Source organism: Delphinapterus leucas, chromosome 4 (genome assembly GCF_059928025.1).
Source record: "Delphinapterus leucas isolate spDelLeu-1000000601 "Yukka" chromosome 4, BTC_Dleu_Yukka2, whole genome shotgun sequence".
NCBI classification, from domain to species: domain Eukaryota; kingdom Metazoa; phylum Chordata; class Mammalia; order Artiodactyla; family Monodontidae; genus Delphinapterus; species Delphinapterus leucas.
Genome location: NC_143132.1, coordinates 68,787,091 through 68,812,145, shown reverse-complemented (window position 1 = coordinate 68,812,145; position 25,055 = coordinate 68,787,091). Strand labels below are relative to the sequence as shown.

The window sequence follows — 25,055 nt, the reverse complement described above, 5'->3', positions numbered from 1 at the left end:
CTGTATCATTTTGATTTCCCATCAGCAATGAGTGAGAGTTCCTATTGTTCCATTTCCTCATCAGCATTTGGTATTGTCAGTTTTTTGGATTTTGCCATTCTAATAGATGTTTAGTGGTATGTTGCTGCTGTTTCAATGTTCATTTTCTTAATGACATATGATGTTGAGCATCTTTGTATATGCTTATTTGCCTCTTGTATATCTACTTTGTTAAGGTGTCTGTTCAGTTCTTTAGCCCATTTTTTAATTGGGTTGTTTGCTTTCTTCAGTTTTAGAGTTCTTTGTATATTTTAGATACAAGCCCTTGTCCCTTGTCAGATGTGTTTTGCAAATATTTTAATACTTTCTTCTAGCTTATGGCTTATCTTTTTCATTCCCTTAAAAATGTCCTTTGCAGTTTTAAAATTGAGTCCAACTTACCAATTTTTTCTCTCATGGATCATGCTTTTGTTATTGATCTAAAAATTCATCACCACACCCATGGTCACCTAGGTTTTCTCCTGTTACCTTTTATAAGTTTTATAGTTTTGTTTTATATTTAGGTCTGTGATCCATTTTGAGTTAACTTTTTTGTCCAAGGTGTAAGATCTGTGTCTAGCTTTTTTTTTTTTTTTGCATGTGGATGTGCAGCTGTCCAGCACCATTCATTGAAAAGAAAATTTTCTCCACTGAATTGCTTTAGTTGCTTTGTCAAAGATCAGTTGATTATATTTGTGTGGGTCTATTTCTAGGCTCTCTATTCTGTTCCATTGACTAAATTATTTGTCTGTTCTTTTGCCAGTAGCACACTGTCTTAATTATAGCTTAACAGTAAGTCTTGAGATTGGATAGCATCAGTTCTCTTTGTTTTCTTCAGTATTGTGTTATTCTGGGTCTTCTGCCTTTCCATATAAACTTTAAAATCACTTTGCCAGTATCTACAAAATAAATTGCTGGGATTTTGATTGGGATTGTGTTGAATCTACAGATCAAGTTGAGAAGAACCAACATCCTAACAATTTTCAGTCTTCCTATCCATGAACATGGTAGCCCTTCTTTTACTTCTTTTATCAGAGTTTTATGGTTTCCCCATATAGATCTTCTATGTATTTTGCTAGATTTATTCTTAAGTGTCTCATTTGGGGGGGGCCAATATAAATGGAATTGTAATTTTAATTTCAAATTTCAATTGTTCCTTGCTGATATATAAGAAAGCAACTGACATTTATGCATTAACTTTGGATCCTGTGGCCTTGCTACAATCACTTATTAGTTCTAGGAGTTTGCTGATTCTTTGGGATTTTCTATATAAATAATCATGCCATCTATGAATAAAGGCAGCTGTATTTCCTCCTTCCCAAACTGTATACTTTTTGTTTTCTTTGTCTTATTGCATTCACTAGGTCTTCCAATGTTGAATAGGAGTGGTGATAGGGGACATCCTTGTCTTGTTCCCGATCTTAGGAAGACAACATGTACTTTCTCATCATTCATGATGTTAGCTGTAGGGTTTCTGTAGATATTCCTTATCAAGTTAAGGAAGTTCCCCTTTATTCCTAGTTTGCTGTGAGTTTTATCATGATTTTGTCAAATGCTTTTTCTTTTTGTTAATTAATTTAATTTATTTATTTTGGGCTGCATTGGGTCTTCGTTGCTGCGCGCAGGCCTTCTCCAGTTGCAGCGAGCGGGGGCCACTCCTCGCTGCGGTGTGCAGGCCTCTCACTGCGGCAGCCTCTCTTGCTGCGGAGCACGGGCTCCAGGAGCGCGGGCCTCAGTAGCTGTAGCATGCGGACTCCAGAGCACAGGCTCAGTAGTTGTGATGCCTGGACTTAGTTGCTCTGCGGCATGTGGGAATCCTCCCAGACCAAGGCCCGAACCCGTGTCCCCTGCATTGGCAGGCGGATACTTAACCACTGCGCCACCAGGGAAGCCCCCAAATGCTTTTTCTGACAAAAAAGCATGATATGACCATATGATTTTTCTTCTTTAGCTGTTGATGTGATAGATTGTATTAACTGATTTTCAAATGTTGAATCAGCCTTGCAAAACTGGAATAAAACCCACTTGGTTGTAGTGTATAATACTTTTAATACATTGTTGGATTCAATGTGCTAATATTTTGTTGAGGGCTTTTGCTTCTATGTTCATGAGAGATACCGGTTTGTAATGTTGTCTTTTTAAAATATAAGTAGGCTGAGAAGTCTCAGAGCTATCAGTCAGTTACACATAAGCAGTAGTTTAATCATATTACTATTTTTCTGAAAACCTCAACTGTGATGAGGCAAAGACACTACTGATCAGAGGGAGAACATGAAACACTTAGGAATCAAGGCAGGCATCAGTCGGGGATATCAGCTCAAAAGCCATGAAAAGCTGTAGTTTATACTACTTGCTTAGTTTTTTAAAAAATTTATTTTACTGAAGTATAGTTGATTTACAATGTTGCATTAATTTCTGCTGTACAGATAAGTGATTCAGATATACATATACATACATTTTAAAAATATTATTTTTCACTATGGTTTATCACAGGATATTGAATATAGTTCCCTGTGCTATACAGTAGGACCTTGTTGTTCATCTGTTCTATACTACTTGCTTAGTTTTGAAGTTGTGAATCAGAGGAAAGAATCAGTCCAGAAAGAGGAAGGATAGGATGTGAATGCCTGAAAAAATTGTGAGATATGACAGCCTTGCCTGAATTTTAACTTAAAAATCATGCAGACTAAACCCCAGGTTCTGCAACTTATGTACTGTCTTCTAAGTCAGGGATGGTAAAGCTCTCCTTTCCTCTACCCAGGCCTGCTCCCTCCCTTTATTAGTTTGCCAATTTCAAACAACCAGAGAATTATTTTAACAATGAAATTTTAACCTCACAGAACCACCTTCATAATTTTTGACAACTCTAAATACTAATTATACCATTATTTATTAAGATATGTCATAAAGGTGACTTTTATTAAAATTAATTTCTTTTAAAAGGAAATTTTCATATCTCTACCATTAACAGAAACTAGTATCCCTTACCAAACACAGACACTATACATTAATATACATTAAATACATAACTCTTAAAATTAAAAATGTTTCTCTCTCTACCACCTAAAGTCATCTATTGTGTAACCAGGTGTAAATGTGTCCTATTCTTAGAGAAATACTCATCAAATCCACCTTTCTCCTTCATTTTATAAGCAATAAAACTGAGGACCAGAAAGTAAGGTGAGCTACTTAAGGTCACCGAGCTAATCAGTAGCTCAGCTGGAGCCAACCCTCTCTCTCGCTCTCTTTCTTCCACAAACAAAAATCAACTCTTCACACTCCTATGCTACTGTTCTTTCCACTACATCAAGTTAAAAAAAAAAAAAGGCAAGAGAGGATCTTATTTATTAGTATTTTGAGTCAGCAGTCTCCAAATTGCCTTTGTTTCTTTTTGGCAGGTTGTTTAACGAGCTCGAAATTGAAATCCTGCTGGAATAAAGCTAACTGGCTAAGGAACAGGGGCAGGAATGACAAGAGACAATAGCCAGCTGTCCTGTGCCTGAAAGGGAAGAGGGGCTTTACCTGCATGCCCAGGATGTTCGGGAGAGGAATTTGGAAGTCATGAAAAGACCCCCAACCCCCTGCAGGCAAAGCTCAGCTGCCTGGAACCTGTGATGTCCTCAGCTATTGGCTTCATATGGCTGAGGACGTTCAGAGGGTACTCAAAATGGCACTCTCTTGAGTATTCCCCCAAACTAACAGCTACTTAAAAACAGAATAGAAGGTGTCTTGATTGGGTTTTTACAAATGATATTCTTGGCTTAATACTGGCCAAAAAAAGAACTAATTTACAACATGGGAGTGTCAAAAAAATCTTCAGGGGAAGTGAGTAGAAACATGGAAAGGAAGGCTGAGATGTGCTTAACTTTAAGAAAGGGAGTTTCAAAAGTTTACAAAAAGAATAAGAGAAAAAGTATACTCTGATAGCTTTACTCTCTGGAAGAAACTCCTCTGGAAAACAAAATAGTTGGCAATATCTCAAGAAATTAGTGATTTCACAGGCAGCCACCAGTAAAAAAGGAAAAGGAGCAGATAACTAGGTAGGAATACCCAGCGGTAGGACAAAAACCTGCCCATGAATGCTCTCTTCTTTCTTCTACTCCTCTCTGTCCACTCAGATCCTTCTAGGTCCCGCTCACCCCTCCCAGAGTTTCCCTCACCACAGAGCTTCCTTCTCCTATCCTGACTCACACTGACCATTCCTCTTCCAAACTTTCTGTACTTGACATTTGTTTGTGGACTTCTTTGCCTCCCCAATTCAACTCTAGGGTCTGAGACTGCAGGGCCCTCGTCACATGTATCTTGGTGTCCCCGGAATACCTCTAAACAGTACCTCCTGGGAGAGTAGATAATAAATAAATATGTGTTAATTAGGTCAAAGAAGTCAACTAGAAATCAGTGTTTTTAGAGGAAGGGGAAACTAGAGTAGGTATAAAGAATACAAAATCTGAGCATGCATTTTAAGTTGTACTAATACCCAAATCAATTTAAATCAATTGTGTAACAAGTAAAATCAAAAGGCATAGTCACCTGAAATTGCAAAAATAGCACAGTACCTGCAGGAGACTTTCTATGGCATGAAAGCCTCGAATTAAATTCAGAGCTGCGCATAAAAGACTAAGGATAAATGCCACAATCCCTGACAGAGTTGCTGGTTCCAGTCGCTGGTGAGCTGGAAAATAAAAGAAGTGATTAGGAATAAACATCAATATCTCACGTCAATACCTACAGGTATGTAAAATGAAATTCACTGCTCAATTTAAAGGGGTCAAATACTGATGAATCTTCATAAAATTATTTAATAATGCACCTTAGAAATTAAATATTTTTTAAAATGCAAAATGTCTGACATGACAGCTTAATTCCCCTGAACTCAAATTAACTTCTTTTTCTCTACACTTTTAACAAAGACACCTAATTTGCATTTGGGGTATACAGTGCTAAGGTGTCCTCATATCTGGCAGTAAATCATATAGGAAAAACCCTTATGCCTAAATATGTCTACCATTTACAAGTAGCTGCAAATATTTGCAAAGGTGAGTCTGCTCAGAAATTCACTACATAATTCCTACTTTTTCTGAAAATGCTTACAAAACAGTTTTAAGGACAAACATAGCTTGCTTTTAAGCAAAGCTCTTCCTTATCTGGGTTCCAGCTCTATAAATACCACAGGATACATGTGAAAGCTCATCTATAATCACCGATCTGAACTCTACAGTAGAATGGATTCTTATAGTTAGGAGGTTCCTGGTCTCTGAAGACCATTTGAAAGTAAAAAAGCTAAAACAACAGTTGAAGAAGTTGCAGCATAAGATACTTAGATATACAACAGCTTCCCTTCATCATCTTGCGGTTAACAGAATTAACTATAGAGTCAAATGAAAACACGAAACTAAATACATAATCATCTAGACCTCAAAAGGGAGAAAGAGAGGACAACAGAACTACATTTAGATCATTTGATTTAAATCACTGAAGTGTAAAAGCCCTAACAATGAAGTTAATGAGGTGGAACATTAATATAAGGAAGGGCTTAAATCTTTGCAACTTATATTCAGCCATTACAGCAGAAAAGCTTCCCTAAACAATTCATAAAAACACGAAAACCCACATGTCGCAAAAAAGTATTTATTCCCCAGGTTCAGCAGAAAATCCACCTAATACAGGATGAGTTTTCTTAAATTTCTTCTGTGCCCGAGCTGACTGCTTGGTCTCCTAATCAATTTCCTTGAGATTTTAATATGAAAACAAAAAACTAAATGCCTTTGTAAAGTACTGATACCAAATTTTCTATCACTACAGAAAAAAATCTCGCAATTTGAAAATCTATCCAGTTGGTCTATCAATTAGTCATGTTTTACATCCCTCCCTCCATGCTTCCCCACTCCCTCTGAGTAGTAAGGGGGAACTGGGCTCTAAGTAAAAAAGAGATCCTTAACAAGGGCCTCAAGCATAAAGGCACCTGATAACTAAATAGATTATAGAAATAATATTTCTAAAGTATACAAAGCAAGTTTACCTTACAAAAAAACCAAACAATATTCTGTACTGTAATTAAGAACCATAGTTTTAAAAAAAAATTTTTAATGAGAATTCAGATAGCACTCCATCCTTATCGTTCTTTTTAATATAACTTGGAAGTTAACCATAGTTTTAATTTACATTTTCATTAAAATTAATGCAGTTATCATGAGTTTTTTTTTAAAAACATACTTATTTATAGTATATATATTTGTGTGTATGGTATAATGTCACTTTTATGTGTATATAAACACACATACATGCATACATAGAAACAGACAAAAAACTGAACAGATATACATCAAGATGTAAAACACTATTACAATAAAGCTGCAATAAAGTTTCAATCAAAAATTTTTTCATACCAAAAACTGAGATATGCATAACATATAACACTGTGTAGTTTAAGGTGTACGATGTGTTGATTTGATACATTTGTATATTACAATATGACCATCATAGTGTTAGCTAACACCTCTATCATGTCACATAATTATAATTTTTGTTTTGTTTTTTGTTTTTTAACATCTTTATTAGAGTATAATTGCTTTACAATGGTGTGTCAGTTTCTGCTCTATAACAAAGTGAATCAGTTATACATATACATATGTCCCCATATCTCTTCCCTCTTGCATCTCCCTCCCTCCCACCCTCCCTATCCCACCTCTCTAGGTGGTCACAAAGCACCGAGCTGATCTCCCTGTGCTATGCGGCTGCTTCCCACTAGCTATCTATTTTACATTTGAAGAACCATAGCCTTTTGTGGTCAAGTAAGGAACAGCCATTCTTGAACAGAAAAATATTACCATTTTAATGTGTTGATCAATACCTATTTAAGAAATAAATAATATGTCTATACAAATTAAATATTTACTCAGTTGCTAACACTTGCCTCTTGCCCTTGGAGCACTCTCTTTATAATGATAGTATACCATTTATAAATTAATTATTTCAAATGACCAGAAATATTTTTAAAGACATGAAAGCAAATGACAAGCCTCCTTTAACAAGGACAAGGCACACATTATGCTGAAGGATAGGCTGGAGAAGTGCCAAATCACCGTGAGAAAGGAAATTCTCAAGTGGAGATTCCCCCACTCCCACCCTACCCCCTTCCTAAGAACTGTGGGAATGCTTACTAAGAAAAAACTCCATCTGCACAGAATGTGAGGGTGACACTTTCTCATTTTAACAAATTGAACGAGATATTTAATCACATTTTAATGTATTATGTTATATGATATTCTTTATTTCATAAAACAGGTTTTATATCAGTTGTTATCCACAAATGCTTACTTCACACCTCAATCTGGCACCATGATAGGTACTATTAGGTACAGAGCAGATTTGGAACAGTAAGAAATGAAGAAATAAGAGGCGATGTAGAAAAAAATAATTTTGTTGAATTCAAAACAGTGTCACCTGGTCAGTTTTTGTTTTGTTTTGCTATTATTGTCTTCTGCTACAATGTTTTTTCTTTAATTAGTCTCCTTGAGCCCAATAATTTCATTTTCATGACAAAATTAAAATTTTCATGTACCAACGATTAATGGAGAGTTTACAAAAATTCCTAAAGAAATAAGAGTAAATCCTTTGGAACAAAAGGGCTATTGGTTATAGTGAATTTAATATATTTATTAAGCAAATACTTTTTGTCATGATTCTGTGTAAGATGGTGTGTTTTAGAGGATAAAAGAAATGAATTACACAATCTGCCCTCAAGGCACTTCTAGTCTTTTAAAGGGAAATGGACTGATAAGCACATGAAAGTAATAAGTATTCTAAACGAAAAAGAGTTAAAGAATTCTGAAAAGGAAAGATAACTAGGGGAAAGGTGGTGACACAAGAACCAAGGGAGATCTTTAAAGATGGTTAAAATTTAGACAGGTACAAATGGGAAGAACTGCATTCCATGCAGAGAAAAGAATATGAAGAGCCTGGAGATGGAAATGGGAGAAGCAAATAATAACAGCATCAACAAAAACTATTACTGCTACTCCTTCTACTAATCCTTCTAAAAGTGGCTGCTTTCAATGTGCCAGGCACCAACTGCTTTATATACATAATCTCATTTTATCCTTCCAAGAACCCAATGCAATAGGCAGTATAGTTATCCTAGTTTTTTCAGACAGGAGACTAAGGTTTAGGGAGATTGAGAAATTTGCCCAAATTGGGTAAAGGAACTGGGATTTAAATCTAGGTAGCCTGACTCTAGAACTCATGCTCTTAACCACTTTGCTATGGGGCATTGCTACTGGTTTTGTTTTGCTCAAAAAGATGTTTATAAGAGTAGGAAGAAATAAGGTCAGAAAGGGAGGCTGAAGCAAATTAACAGTCTGAAACACTAGGCTAAAAATTATGGGCAAATTAGACAATGGGGAAACACGGAAGAGCAAGAGATTGACGATTAAAGCTGTGCTTAAAGAATATTAATCTGTTAATGGGTTGTAAAGAGATTAAAAGTAGGGAGAGATAAGTAATATTTTTTTAGTGCCTTCTCACTAGGTATACACTGTCCCATTTATCCTTCAAAACAGAGTACTTCATGAGGTTAAGAATGACTAACTTCTCTGTGTCTGAATCTTCTCATCTATAAATTGAGGTTAAATAATTTGCTCTAAGCCAGACAGCTAGTAAGTGCCATCTTCACAATTAGCACTTGGGTTTGAAAAGCCCGTGCTCTTTCTACAATTCTGTATTAGGAAGTTCATGAGGGAGTCATTGCAAAAGACTTACTGAAATGAGGACCTAAATTAGGATAGTGACAGTAGAAGTAGAGAAGAAGAAAGAGGGGAGAGAGATCACAGAGGCTAAAACTATTAGGCTCGGCAACTAACTAGATGTGGGAAACAAAAGAGAAAAAAATCAAGGAAAATGCCAAGGTTTGAAGTGTGGGTGATTGGAAAGATAAGGGTGCTATTAACAGACCCAGTGGAAGAAACTCAGGTTTGATCGAGTATGGAGATATTTTAAACATATCAAACTTGAAGTGATGGTGAGGCATGTTTAATAAGCAACTGAAGAATGTAAAAGCAGTGAGCTGGAGAAACAGATGAGGTCTGCATATGATGGGACGGGTTCAGATGAGATTACCAATGAAAGAAGTGGGCCAAGGGCAAATCCTTGGTAAACACTACCTTTAAAGGGAGGAAGAGGAGGCAGGGAAGACAGATGTAGAACAACCAGAAAAGGAAAGAGCCACAGAAGCCTAGGAAGGGGAGACCATCAAGAAGAAAGATATGACTTACAAAGCCTGTAGACAGGCCAAAGACAATCTGAACTGAAAAAGAAAAAAAAAAAAGATTAGATTTATTGACTAAGAGATGGTTTCGACCCTTCATAAAATAGTTTCAGAAGAGAGGCTGAAGGCAAAATTCAGACAGCAAAAGGTTAAATAACTGGTGAAGGTAAGAGACAGAAGCAGTAAGTGAACACTTCTGCAGTTACAGGAGAGGAAAACAGGATGATAGCTTGACAGATACAATAGGATTGAAAAAGAGTTATTTTCCCCCTGTAATGGGGTGGAGGAGGGAGATTTTAATACATTTATAGGTATAACAACAAAATTCAGTGAAGATGAAATAGAAGAATCAAGAGAAAGGAAAAATAATTGGTGAAACAGAGTACCAGAGCAGTCATAATGAGGATTCAAAAAGATGGTACCATTCTAACCCTCAAACCTCATCCTAATATGTGTCTATGTTCTGAGTCAAAGATAAAGTTCAGAAGGTGCAGTTATTCAGTGATGCCCAAAATATCTGGAGAAAAGGGTTTTCGAACATTAGAGAGAGATTTCAAGTCAGTTCTATCTAAATGAGCATAATTTATTACTAAATTATGACTAAATGAGACTAATTGTATGGTTCAAAAACACACTATTCTTTTCACTATGAGGCCCTTTCTTATCATCACCACCTGTCAAAACCTGCATGTCCTTCAAGGCTCCAAGGTCTAAAAGGGTTACTTCCTTTTTCTCTCTTTTAGAGCATGTATTGCATTCTACCTTGTATTTTACTTATTGACTTTTATTTGCTTTTCCCATCTTGAAGGCAGATAATGTGCTTATTATCTTTATAAAATGCCCTACAATATTTAGCATAATACTTTGGAGAAAATAAAGCAATAAATACTTGTTAGATTGTGAGGGGTGTGTGTGTGTATGTGTAAGAGAAAGAGATTGAGAAATCTACTTGCCTTGTGGGGTACCAGCCAAATACAGCAGCATTTTCAGGCAATTGACAAACTGTCTAGAAAATTGTATAGATTGAAAAAAAGGCTGATTAACCAAGTATTTATCTTAAAAATAGAGGTGTCAAAGAAACTGAGAAAAGGGTATTAAGTTTAGTTTCAGGAAGTGTTTTTTTTTAATTTTAAAGGATATTAAATTTAAAAGAATAACAACATTAAATTGTTGGTGAGGATACAGGGCAATCAAAACTCTCATACATTGCTTGTGGGAATGTAAAATGGCACAACTATTTCAAAACACTGGCAGTTTCATAAAAAGTTAAACATGCACCTAACCCTTGACCTAGCAATTCCACTCCTAATACTTACTCAAGAGAAATGAAAACATATGTCAACAAAAGATGAATGTTTATAACAGGTTTATTTACAATAACCAAAAACTGGAAAGAAGCTAATGTCCAATGTTTATCCACTCTGGATAAACAAATTGTGGTATGTTCACACAGTGACTGCTACTCAGCAATAAAGAGCAACAAATTAAAGAGACAAGCAACATATACATATGACGTGTTGAGCAAAAGAAGGGGAACACAAGAATTACATGATATAATCTTGTTTATATCAGGTTCTAGAACAAATAAAACTAATTTAAAGTAAAAAATCTGAACACTGGTTGTCTGGAGTGGGGCAGAGACTGACTGGGAAGGGACACAAAGGAACTTTTGGGGAGATGGAAATGGTCTACATTGTGATAGGGGAATGTACTAATCATGGTTTTTTACTCTGTATTTTTGGTACTTTGACATCTTGGGGCCTTGCTGACATCAGAGGACTGCCCGTCCCAGGACTATCTAATTCCTAGAGATAGCAAACAACTCGCCTGCAAGAGTGCCTTTCATAAGCAAACCCCTAATCTGGAGCCGACACTCCTAACTATCTCCTCTAGGGGTTCTCACGCTCGGGGCCACTATTCCCCTGCCCAAATCATGGCAGGGTCAGGTATCAGACAAAGAGCCCTATGTCCCACAGCTCAATAAAAGTATTCAAACTAGCCAATCCTAAACTTGCTTACTCTGCCTCTCCAGTTCCTTCCTGGGGAAATCACACTAAAGGCTCTTGCCCACATTTCCCTCCTGCTCCTTTGCCTCCTGACCCTCACTGGCACTTCCCCATGTGGCTGCTGGTGCTGTGCTCCCTTCTCTTGGGATCCATGAGAACTATCTTTTCAACAGCTGTTGCCTCCTAATCTGTTGGCCTTGCCATACTTGAATAACAGTAAAATCTACATTTTGAAACAGTGTGGTTTATACAACTGTATCCATTTGTTGAAACCATATAGCAAATATTTATACATTTCAATATGTGCAAATTTCCCTTAAAAAAGAACTGTGGGAGGTACAAACTATTGGGTGTAAGACAGGCTCAATGATGTATTATACAACATGGGGAATATAGCCAATATTTTGTAATAACTGCAAATGGAAAGTAACCTTTATAAATTGTATAAAAAATTAATTAAAAAAGAAAAAGAGAAAGAACTGTAGAAATTATCAAGTGGATAAGTGGGGAGTGAATGGAGGTATAGATAAAACAAGAATGTCAAAATGTTGATATAGTTATTATAGTTGGGTGATGTGTTAGTTATAATATTCTATTTACTTGATATATGTTTAAATTTTTCTATAATAAAATGTTTTAAAAAGAAAACAAGTAAAAGAGGACATACTACTCAACATATTGACCCCAGGAGAACATCTGTAGACTTCAGAAAATAATAATATGGAAAAAAAAAAAAAATTTATGCCTGACTGTGGAGAGACAGGTCACAAGGTTAGGAAGAGGAAAGAAAAAAAGTCAAGAAATACAAGAAAAAGAAATCAAAAGTAAGATATTGTAACAGAGAAAAAGGTCTGCAAAATAAGGTTTATCAAATACCTATTAACCAGATTCCAAAATAAAGTAAATTTATTTAGGAAAGAAAATTGTAAAACAGGAAAGTATATTTAAACTGGAAGACTACAGAAAATATTATGCAGGCCTGGTCTGAATTAAAAACAAATTTAAAGTTAATATTAAAATAATTTCTAATTGTGAATTACTTTAAACACTTCTCTTTCTTTAGACTTTTCTCTCTTTCTCTTTCTTAAAACCATAACAAATCCCAGATTCTCCCCATTTTTCAAGTATCTCCTATTTGGTTATCCAAGATACCACTGCAGTCTACAGGTCAGAGTGGAGACTTACGGATGTCAAGTAATACAAGGAGTTTCTAGTAGAGTCTGCCTCCTAGTAGGTCAAGTTGGACCCCTACCCCAAATTAAGGTAATTCTCCTGGATCCTGAGTGTGTATGTTAATGGACATACATTCTTAGCAACTGCCAAGCCTATGGAATTAAAAATATTTGAGAAAGAAAGGCCAATGGAAGTCTTGGAGCTCCCCCAACCCAAATATCATAAAAACATTAATCCCTAGGGTAACTGCAGAGATCAGTGCCACCATCCAAGGCTTGTTTAAAAAGACACATGTATGGTGATTCCTATTATACTCAAAAACTTTTAACTCTCTAGTTTGTCTCCAAAATGGGTGCATCTTAGAGAATGACAACAGATTACTGTAGGTTCCAATTGCACATGCTTTACCAGATGTGGTCTCCATGTGGAACAAATCAATTAATTCCCTGGCACATAGGTACTAATTTTTGAACACTTTTTTTTTTCTCTATCCTAATAAACAGAGAAAATCAGAAGCATTTTACTTTTACTTAGTAGAGATATCAGTACATTTATGATATTGCCACCAGGTTATATCAACTATGTGCCACTGATTAGTCGATAGCAGGGGTTGCCAGACACGACCCATAGGCCAGATCCAGCCTAGCACAAATTTCTGTAAATAAAGTTTTACTGCAACACAGCTCCACCTATTCTTTTCCATACTGTATATGGTTGTTTTCATACTACACCAGCAGAGTTGAGTAGTTGAAAGACAGACCATATGGCCTGTAAAACCTGTACTACCTGGCCTTTTACAGAAAAAGTTTGCTAACTCTTGGCTTACAAAGGACCTAACATCTTAACACCTCATAGGACATTAATCTACTTTACTGATGACCTCATGCTGATAGTACCTGAAGAACAGACAGTATATGCCTTAGATTAGATACCTTGGGATGACACGTATATGCCAGAGGGTAAAAAATAATCCAGGGCTTCCCTGGTGGCGCAGTGGTTGAGAGTCCTCCTGCCGATGCAGGGGACATGGGTTCGTGCCCCGGTCCGGGAAGATCCAACATGCCGTGGAGCAGCTAGGCCCGTGAGCCATGGCTGCTGAGCCTGCGCGTCCGGAGCCTGTGCTCCGCAACGGGAGAGGCCATAACAGCGAGAGGCCCGCGTACCACAAAAAAAAAAAAAAAAAAAAAAAAAAAATCACAAAATTAGAAAAGTCTACAACCTCAGTCAAGTTTCAGGTAGTTAAAGGTATAGAGTACACTGAAAGTAAAGATCAAGTTGCACCTTTCAACCCATACCACTAAGAAAACATACTTCTAGAAACATATGCCTTTCTACATTTCAGTATGATGCTCCAACTTATTTACTAAATGACAATGGTTGAGGAGGGCCCAGAGCAACAGAAGGATCCAGGCTTCAATAGAGGACGTTCTGCCACTCAGAGCTTATGACCCATGGATCCAATGGTGCTCAAAATATCCGTGGAAAACAGGGATGATGTTTTGAGGCTGTTGCAAACCTGGAAAGAAGAATCATAAAAGAGGCTCCAGGTATTCTGAAGCAATGACACGGCCCTTAGGCAAAACCTGTTTTCATTTTGAGAACTAATTCTTGGCTTGCTTGTTAGCCATGGCAGAACCTAGTGGCCCTACCACAAAATATTAGATATATACGATAAAACCCAAAGCAACCACAAAAACAAATGAAATAAGGAGGTAAAGTAAGCCAACAAAGAACAGAAAACAGATCAAAAGTAACCAATACAAAAAGAGGCAGGAAGGGGCTTCCCTGGTGGCGCAGTGGTTGAGAGTCCTCCTGCCGATGCAGGGGACATGGGTTCGTGCTCCGGTCTGGGAAGATCCCACATGGCGCAGAGCGGCAGGGCCCGTGAGCTATGGCAGCTGAGCCTGTGCTCCGCAACGGGAGAGGCCACAACAGTGAGAGGCCCACGTACCGCAAAAAAAAAAAAAGAGGCAGGAAAAGAGAAAAGTGATCAAAACCAGGAAGGACAAAAAGAAAACAAATAGCCAAGATGGTGGGTTTCAACCCAGCCATATCAATAATCACATTAAATATAAATGATCTAAACACCTAAATAAAAAGGCAGATATTGTCAAATTGGATTTTTTTTCAAAAGACCCAACTACCTGATACCTAAAAGAAACCTCTTTAAATATAAAGACACAACAGTCTCCCAAGGCAACAGAAGTAAAAGCAAAAATAAACAAATGGGACCTAACCAAACTTACAAGCTTTTGTACAGCAAAGGAAACCATAAATGAAAAAATAGACAACCTATGGACTGGGAGAAAATATTTGCAAATGATGCGACCAACAAAGGCTTAATTTCCAAAATATACAAACAGCTCATACAACTGAATAACAAAAAACAAACAACCCAATCAAAAAATGGACAGAAGACCTAAATAGACATTTCTCCAAAGAGACATACAGATGGTCAACAGGCACGTGAAAAGATGCTCAACATCGCTAATTATTAGAGAAATGCAAATCAAAACTACAATGACCTACCACCTCACATGGGTCAGGATGGCCATCATTAAAAAGTCTACAAGTAACAAATGCTGGAAAGGGTACGAAGTAAAGGGAACCCTCCTACACTGTTGGTGGGAATGTAAATTGGTGCAGTATGCACCAAGGTAAATTGGAGAACAGTATGGAGGTTCCTCAGAAAACTAAAAATAGAGTTGCCATATGATCTAGCAATCCCACTCCTGGGCATATATCTGGACAAAACTATAATTCGAAAAGATACATGCACCCCAACATTCACTGCAGCGCTATTTACAATAGCCAAGACATGGAAGCAACTTAAATATCCACTGACAGATGAATGGATAAAGAAGATGTGGTACATAATATACACAATGGAATACTCAGTTATAAAATGAATGAAATAATGCCATTTACAGCAATTACCATACTAAGTGAAGTAAGTCAGAAAGAGAAAGACAAATACCGTATGATATCACTTGTATGTTGATTCTAAAATATGACACAAATGAACATATCTACGAAACAGAAACAGACCCACAGACATAGAGAACAGACTTGTGGTAGCCAAGGTGGAAGGAGGGTGGGGGAGGGATGGACTGGGAGTTTGGGATTAGTAGATGCAAACTATTATACATAGAATGGATGAACAACAAGGCCCTACTGTATAGCACAGGGAAGTATATTCAACATCCTGTGATAAACCTTAATGGAAAAGAATATGAAAAACAATGTGTGTGTGTGTGTGTGTGTGTGTGTGTATATAAAAAACTCAATCACTTTGCTGTACAGTAGAAATCAACACAACATTGTAAATCAACTATACTTCAATAGAATAAATTTTATATATATATATATATATATAAAAAGCACAAAAACGTTAAAAGAAAGAAGATGGTAAAGACATACCATTCCAACATTAATTTAAAAAAAGAAGATACCATGGCTATATTAATAAAGTAGACTGCAGAGCTAAGAATACTACTAGGTATGAAGAAAGTAATTTCAAAGTGACAAAGGTGTGCATGCACCAAGAGAACAAAACAATACTAAATATTTAACAAGATTTAAAATATACAAAATAAAAACAATAGACCTAAAAGGAGAAAAATATAAATTCACAAATACAGTCAGAAATTTCAACACCCCTTTCTCAATAATTAATGAAGTAGACAGAAAAATCAGAAAGATATAAAAGACTTGAACATCATCAACCAACCTGGTCTAAATGATATTAATCACTGATATTATATTGGGTGATCAGCTACCCAATAACAGTAGAATACACATTCTTTTCAAATGAACGCAGAAAAATGACTCAGATAGACTACACTCTGCGGGAATAAACCAAGTCTCAATAAATGTAAAAGGATTAAAATCATACAAAATTTGGTATCTGGCCACAATGAAACTAAATTTGAAATCAGCTAACAGAAAGACATCTGGAAAATCTCTAAATATTTAAAGCTGTGCAACACATTCCTAACAAATCCATGGATAGCAAAAGAAATCAAAAGGGAAATTAAAAAGCATTCTGAAAGTGAAAATACAATGCATTTAAATGTATGAAATTTAGCTGAAACAATATTTAGAGGGAAATACATACTACTAAATGCCTGTATTAGAAAAGAAAGTTCTGAAATTAATGACCTCAACTTCTACCTTCATAACCTAGAAAAAGAAAAGCAAACTAAACCCTAAGGAAGCAAAAGACAGGAAATAATAAACATCAGAACATAAATCATGAAACAGAAAACAAAAACAATAAAATGTCAAAGAAAGCAAAAGCTGGTTCTTTAAGAAAATCAATAAAAATTATAAACTCTAGTAAGACTGATGCCAAACTTTATGCCAAAAAATTCAATAACTTAGGTGAAACAGACAGAATCCTTAAAAGAAACAAACTACTAAAAATCAAGAAGAAACAGATAACTTGAATAACCCTACATTCACCAAAGAAACTGATTTGTGGTTAAAAACCTTATCACAAAGAAAACCAAAAGCTCAAAAGGCTTCACTTACTAAACACCTAAAGAAGAAGAAATAAAAAATCTACAGAAACGTTTCTCAAATTTTGAAGTAGAGGGGATACCTCCCAATTTATTCTATGAGTCCAGTTTTTTCCTGATAGCAAAACCAGACAAAAAACATCACAAAAGAGGAAAACTACAAACCAATTCCCTCATGAATACAGATACAATATCTTAACAAAATTTCAGCAAATTGGATCTGACGATATATAAACAGGATAATACATCATGACCCACTGGGGTTTATCACAGAACTGCAAGGTTTATTTAACATTTGAAAAGCTAACAATGTAATTTACCACATAAAGACTTTAAAAAGAAAAATCATACAATCATCTCAATAAATGCAGACAAAAAACATGCTGACAAAGCATTTGACAGAATTCAACTTCGGTTCCTGATAAAAACCGAATTCATCAAACTGGGAATATAAGGGAATTTTCTCAACCTGGTAAAAAGGCATCAGTATAAACCCTAAGTTAACATCGTATTATATTTAACTCTTTAAGACTGAGCTTTCCCTGGTAACATCAAAATCAGGAACAATGCAAGAATATCCACTCTTGCTACTTCATCCTTTCAGGATATTTTTGTTAGGCACAGAATTCTACATTTGCAGTTATTTTCTTATATCCTTTAGAAGACATCATTGTCTTCTGGCTTCCATGGTTCCTGAGACCATGTGTGTGTGCACACGCATGCATATGTGCTTCTAATAGTTTGCATTCACAGTCTAGTCTCTTCAGGAGCCTGGTTATTTATGATTATTTGCCATTCTATTTTCAAAATCTTGTTGTAGACATAATTTGAAGCTTGTGAGACTATTTCTTACAGGAAATTTATTTGTTTGCTTCTGCCAGGATCTCTGGAACAAAGCACTGTGTAATCAGCTCAATCCAATTTTAGAGACCAATATGATTCAAAACTAAGTTGTAGTCCTGATAAAAGCCTACTTCATATTCCTCTCTACCCATACTCCTAGAGTGCAAACATGCAAAATCGTAACCCAAAGCTGAAGGGTTGCTCATGAGGTTCACCACTTTGGTGGGCTCTGCTCTAATCCCTGTCTCCCAAGTCTTGAGAGGCCATCAGCAGTTCCCTTCAGAACTGGTAAAGGCTCCAAAAAGAAAAGTAGCTCCAAACATTGGGCTCATCTCCCTGAGCCTCCATTCTCCCCTGTATCCTAGTAATTCTTAGTAATCTTGTTGGATCTCCAAAGACTTCAGGAAGATTATATTTTAGATTAATTCTATATTATATTAGACCTATATATTCTATATAATATATACATTCCATTTAGCTTTCCTACATGTATTTAGCGGGACTGTTGGTCTGAATTACCTATTCCATCATTACTGGAAGTCTTCAAAGTAATAACCCCTTCATTTATTACTGATTTTAAAAACTGAAATATAATCCAAATACAATAAAATTCACCCTTTTAAAGTGTACAATTCAGAAGTTTTTAGTATATTCACAGACTTGTACAATCATCATCTAATTCTGTAACATTTTTATTACCTTAAAAAGAAACCTCATAACCATTAATAGTTATCACTGCCTATTTCCCTCCAGCTCCCATCAACTGCTAATATACTTTCTGTCTCTATGGATTTGCCTACTCTGGACATTTTGTATAAATGAATTATATACCTTTTGTATCTGGCTTCTTTCACTTCTTTCATGTTTTTAATTTCACCCATGTTGTACCATGTATCAATACTTCATTCCTTTTTTATTGCTTAGTAATATTCCATTGCTTGAATATGTCATATTTTGTTTATTCATTCATCAGTTGATGTACATTTGGGTTATTTCTACTTTTTAGCTGCTATGAATATTCGTGTACCCATTTTTGTTTAGACATACATTTTCAATTTCTGCGGTATGCACCCAGAAGCAGAATTGCTGGGTCATATGACAACACTATGTTTACCCTTTTGAGAACTTCCAAACTGTTTTCCAAAGCAGCTGCACCACTTTACAACCCCATCACCAACGTAAGAAGGTTCCAGTTTCTCCACATCCTTGTCAACACTTGTTATTGTCTGTCTTTTTTATTATAGTCATCCCAGCGGGTGTGAAGTGGTATCTCCTTATCACTTTGCTTTGCATTTTACTAATGACCAATAATGTTCAGCATCTTTTCATGTGCTAGTCACACATTTTCTTTGTAGAAATGTGTATTCAAATTCTTTTCTGATTTTAATATTGAATTGTTGTATTGTTACTTGAGTTGTGTTACTTGTATATTCTGGACACAAGTGCCTTAGAAGATATATGATTTGCAAATATTTTCTCCGTGTCTGTGAATTCTCTTTTCAAATTCTTGAGTGTCTTTTGAAGAACAAAATTTCTAATTTTGATGAGGTCTACCTTGTCTACTTTTTTTTCATTGTGTTTTTGGTGTCAAATCTAAAAAAAAAAAATTGCCTAATACAAAATCGCAAAGATTTACACCTAAGTTTTCTCCTAAGAATCTTATAGTTTTAGCTGTTAAATTTAGATCTTTGATTCATTCTGAGTTAGTTTTAACACATTTTGTAAAGTAGGGGCCTAACTTCATTCTTTTGCATGTAGATATCCACTTGTCCCAGCATCATTTGTTGAAAAGACTATTCTTTCACAGTGTCTTGGCATTCTTCTTAAAAATGAATTGACCATAATGTAAGTCTTTCTTTCTGTATTCTCAGCTCTATTCTGTTGACCTATATGTCTATCCTTACACCAGAACTACATAGTCTTGATTACCTAGCCTGGTAGCAAGTTTGGAAGTGTGAGTCCTCCAACTTTGTTCTTTTTCAAGATTATTTTGACTATTCTTGGTTCCTTGCATTTCCATATGAATTTTAGGATCAACTTGTCAATTTCTGCACAAAAAAATAGCGCTGGACTTTTCAGAGTTTCATTGTATCTGTGTATCAATTTAGGAGTATAGCTATCATAACAATACTGTCTTCTAATCCATGAACACAGGACTACTCTACTTTCCATTAATTTAGGTCTTCTTTAATTTGTTCCTATGTTTTGTAGTTTTCAGTGTATGAGATTTTCTTTCTTTTTAGTTGCAAACAACAGAAAGCATAATGTCTTGTTTTGGCCAGTAGTTGCTAGGATTTTCTTAATTTCATTTTCAGATTGTCCACTGATAGTAGAATACGACTGATTTTTATATTTTGATCTTGTATCCTACAACCTTACTGGATGCATTAGTTTAATAGTTTTTTAGTTGATTCTTTAGGATTTTCCATATACAAGACCATATCATATGTGAACACAGCTATTTTCTTTCTCCTTTTGCAATCCAGATGACTTTTCTTTTCCTTGCTTAACTGCACTGTCTAGAACCTCCAGTACAGTGCTGAATAGAAGTAGTGAAAGCAGACATCCTTGTCTTGTTCCTGATCTTATAGGAGAGTATCTGGTCTTTCGTCATTAAGTATGAGGTTAGCTGTGGGTTTTCGTGGATACTTTTCATCAAGTTGAGAAAGCGCCTTTCTATTCCTAGTTTGTTGAGTGTTTTTATCATTAAAGGCTGCTGAATTTGCCAAATGCTTTTTCTTCATCTATTGAAATGATCATGTGGTTTTTATTTTTTACTTTATTGATATCATGTATTACAATAATTGGTTTTCAGAAGTTAAACCAATCTTGCAGCACTGGAATAAATCCCACTTGGTCGTGGTGTATAATGGTTTTTATATGCTGCTGTATTTGGTTTGCTAGTACTATATTGAGGATTTTGGTATCTGTGTTCATAAAAGATATTGGTCTGTAGTTTTCTTTTCTTGTGATGTGTTAATCTGGTTTTGGTATTAGAATAATACTGGCCTCATAAAATGAGGTGAAAAGTATTCTCTCTCTTCTATTTTTTGGAACATTTTGTAAAGAATTGGTTAACTCTTTAACTGATAAAATTCACCAGTAGAACCACTTGGGTCTGGAATTTGTGAATAGTTTTTTATTACTAATTTAATCTCTATTCTTGTTATAGATCTATTAAGATTATCTATTTCTTCTTGAGTCAGTTTCTGTAGTTTGCATATTTCTAAGAATTTGTCCATTTCATCAAAGTTGCCTAACTCATTTGCATACAGTTTTTCATAGTTTTCCTTTAAAATCCTTTATTCTGTAAGGTCAGTAGAAATGGCCCCTCTTTCATGTCTGTATCTAGTAAATTTCTCTTTTTCTTGGTCAGTCTAACTAAAGGTTTGTCAATTTTGTTAATCTTTTCAAAGAACCAGCTTTTGATTTCATTGATTTTTCTCTATTGTTTTTGCTTCCTATTTCATTTTCATTTATTTCTGCTTCAAATTTTACTATTCCCTTCTTTTTGATTGCTTTAGGTTTAATTTGCTTTTCTTTTTCCAGTGTCTTTAGGTGGAAGGTTAAGTTATTCATTTGAGATCTTTCTTCTTTTTTAATATTGATATTTATAGCTAAAAACTTTCTTCTAAGCGCAGCTTGAGCTGCATCTCATAAGTTTTGGTATGATGTGTCTTCATCTTCACTCATCTCAAAGTCTAAATTCCCCTTCTGATTTTTTTTTTTAATGTGATGAATATTTTATTTCATTTTTAAAATTATTTATTTATTTTTGACTGTGTTGGGTCTTTGTTGCTGTGCACATGCTTTCTCTAATTTTGGTGAGCAGGGGCTACTCTTCATGGTGGTGTGCAGGCTTCTCATTGCAGTGGCTTCTCTTGTTGCGGAGCACGGGCTCTAGGCATGTGGGCTTCAGTAGTTGTGGCACAAGGGCTCAGCCATTGTGGCTCGTGGGCTCTAGAGCGCAGGCTCAGTAGTTGTGGTGCACAGGCTTAGCTGCTCCACGGCATGTGGGATCTTCCCAGACCAGGGATTGAACCCATGTCCCCTGCATTGGCAGGTGGATTCTTAACCACTGTGCCACCGGGGAAGTCCCCTGATTTCTTCTTTGAAGAAAAAGAAGCGTATTATTATTATTAGAGGAATGTATATTTATTTAGGAGTGTATTGTTTAATTTCCACATATTTGTGAGGCTTCCCAATTTTTTTCCCTGTTAATTTCTTATTTCTTTTCATTGTGGATAAAGAACTTTGTGTTATTTCTATCCTGTTACGTTTATGAAGTGGGGCTTCCCTGGTGGTGCAGTGGTTGGGAGCCCACCTGCCGATACAGGGGGCACGGGTTCGTGCCCCGGTCTGGGAGGATCCCATGTGCCGCGCAGCAGCTGGGCCCGTGAGCCATGGCTGCTGAGCCTGGGCGTCCGGAGCCTGTGCTCTGCAGCAGGAGAGGCCACAACAGTGAGAGGCCCGTGTACCGCAAAAAAAAAAAAAAAAATTTATTAAGTGTCTTGTTTTAATGGCTTAGCATAAGGAGAATGCTCCATGTGTACTTGAGAAAAATGTATTTTCTAATAATGAATGGAGTGTTCTATTGATGTTTGTTAAATCTAGCTGGTTTATGGTGTTAAGTCTTCTATTTCATTGTTTATCTTCTACCCATTTATACCCATTACTGAAAGTTAGGTATTTAAGTCTTCAACTATTACTGCTTAATTGCCCATTGCGCTCTTACTTCTGACAGGTTTTACTTCCTGTATTTTGGGGCTCTGTTGATAAATGCATATATACTTATAATTGTTATACCTTAATATATTGATTCTTTTATCATTATAAAATGTCCACTGTCTCTAGTAGGAATTTTTGTCTTAAAGTCCGTTTTGTCTGATATCAAAATAGCCACTCAGGCTCTCTTTTGGTTGCTGTTTGCATTATATAACTTTTTTCTTCCTTTTACTTTCAATTTATCTGTATCTTTGTTTTTTCTTAATCCACTTTAAAAATCTCTAACTTTTGACTAGAATGTTTCATCCATTCACATTTTTAAAATCCATTCACATATGTGATTTTTGAGACAGTAGATTTATACTGCCATTCTTACTTATTTTGATATCTCTCATGCCTTTTTGCTCTATTCCTCCTTTACTGCTATAATTGCAATAAGTGAATATTTCATACTGAAGTATTTTTCTTTAATGATTTTTCACTATTTTTTGAGTTATTTGCTTAGTGGCTGCTCTAGGATTTACCATCTATCGATACATCTTAATTTATCAGAAACAGATTCAGATTTATACTAACTTAACTCAAGTGAGCTATAGACACATTACTCTTATATAGCTCTATTTCCTTTCTCCCATATTTGTGGCATTGCTGAATATATGTGTGATATATATATATATTACATTTATAAATATTATAAACCCTAAAATACATTGTTATAATTATTACTTTACATAATTTTATGTCTTTTAAAGAAACTAAGAGAAAAAAGGACAATTATATTTTTGTAGGTTTTGTTAATATGAATTCTTATCATTTCTGGCTTTCTTCATTTGTTCCTGTGGAATCAAATTACTGTATGGAGTCATTTCTTTAACCCAATGCAGCTTTGCTACCATCCACCTCCCTTGTACTGTTGTTAGAAAATGTATTACATTTCTATATGTCATAGGCACCAAAATACACTATATACATTGCTATTTTAATTTTCATTGGAATATAGTTGCTTTACAACGTTGTGTTAGTTTCTTGCTGTACAGAAAAGTGAATCAGTCATATGTATACATATATCCACTCTTTTTTAAGACTTCCTTCCCATTTAGGTCACCACAGAGCATTCAGTAGAGTTCCCTATGCTAAACAGTAGGTTCTCATTAGTTATCTATTTTATACATAGTAGTGTATATATGTCAGTCCCAATCTCCCAATTCATCCCACCCCCCTTCCCCCCTTGGTAACTCTAAGTTTGTTCTCTACATCTGTGACTCTATTTCTGTTTTGCAAATAAGTCCGTTGCTACCATTTTTCTACATTCCACACATAAGCGATATTATATGATATTTGTTTTTCTCTTTCAGACTTACTTCACTCTGTATGACAATCTCTAGGTCCATCCATGTCTCTGCAAATGGCATTATTTTGTTCCTTTTTGTGGCTGAATAATATTCCACTGTATATATGTACCACATCTTCTTTATCCATTCCTCTGTCAATGGACATTTAGGCTGCTTCCATGTCCTGGCTATTGTAAACAGCGCTGCAATGAACATCGGGGTGCATGCATCCTTTCAAATTATGGTTTTCTCTGGATATATGCCCAGGAGTGGGATTGCTGGGTCATATGATAGCCCTATTTTTAGTTTTTTAAGGAACCTCCATACTGTTCTCCATAGTGGCTGTACCAATTTACAATCCCACCAACAGTGTAGGAGGGTTCCCTTTTCTCCACACCCTTTCCAGCATTTATTGTTCGTAGAATTTTTGATGATGGCCATTCTGACTGGTGCAAGACGATACCTCATTGTAGTTTTGATTTGCATTTCTCTAATAATTAGTGATGTTGAGCATCTTTTTGTTTGTTGACCATCTGTATGTCTTCTTTGGAGAAATGTCTATTTAGATATTCTGCCCATTTTTTGATTGGTTGGGTTGGTTTCTTTTATACTGAGGTGCATGAGCTGTTTGTATATTTTGGAGATTAATCCCTTGTCACTTGCTTTGTTTGCAAATATTTTCTCCCATTCTGAGGGTTACCTTTTCGTCTTGTTTATGGTTTCCTTTGCTGTGCAAAAGCTTTAATTAGGTCTCATTTGTTTATTTTTGTTTTTATTTTCATTACTCTAGGTGGTAGATCGAAAAAGATCTTGCTGTGACTTATGTCAGAGAGCGTTCTGCTTATATTTTCCTCTAAGAGTTTTTTTATAGTATCTGGCCTTACATTTAGGTCTTTAATCCCTTTTGAGTTTATTTTTGTGTATGGTGTTAGGGAGTGTTCTAATTTCATTCTTTTACATTGTAGTTTTCCAGTTTTCCCAGCACCAACTACTGAAGAGGCTGTCTTTTCTCCATTGTATATTCTTGCCTCCTATGTCATAGATTTGGTGGCCATAGATGCATAGGTTTATCTCTGGACTTTCTATCCTGTTCCATTGATCTATATTTCTGTTTTTGTGCCAGTACCATACTGTTTTGATTACTATAGCTTTGTAGTATAGTCTGAAGTCAGGGAGC

General features: G+C 35.7%; 1 protein-coding gene across 6 annotated transcripts in view; it reads right to left on the bottom strand.

The window, feature by feature from the left end:
• The window catches only part of SEC22A (SEC22 homolog A, vesicle trafficking protein), a 74,749-nt gene that overhangs the window by 24,290 nt on the left and 25,404 nt on the right, over positions 1–25,055 (bottom strand). For all 6 annotated transcript variants that reach the window (XM_022567211.2, XM_089910595.1, XM_022567221.2 and 3 more), the window contains one exon: positions 4,575–4,690. In XM_022567211.2, coding sequence (XP_022422919.2) covers positions 4,575–4,690 — 116 coding nt within the window. The remainder of the gene's footprint in view (positions 1–4,574; positions 4,691–25,055) is intronic.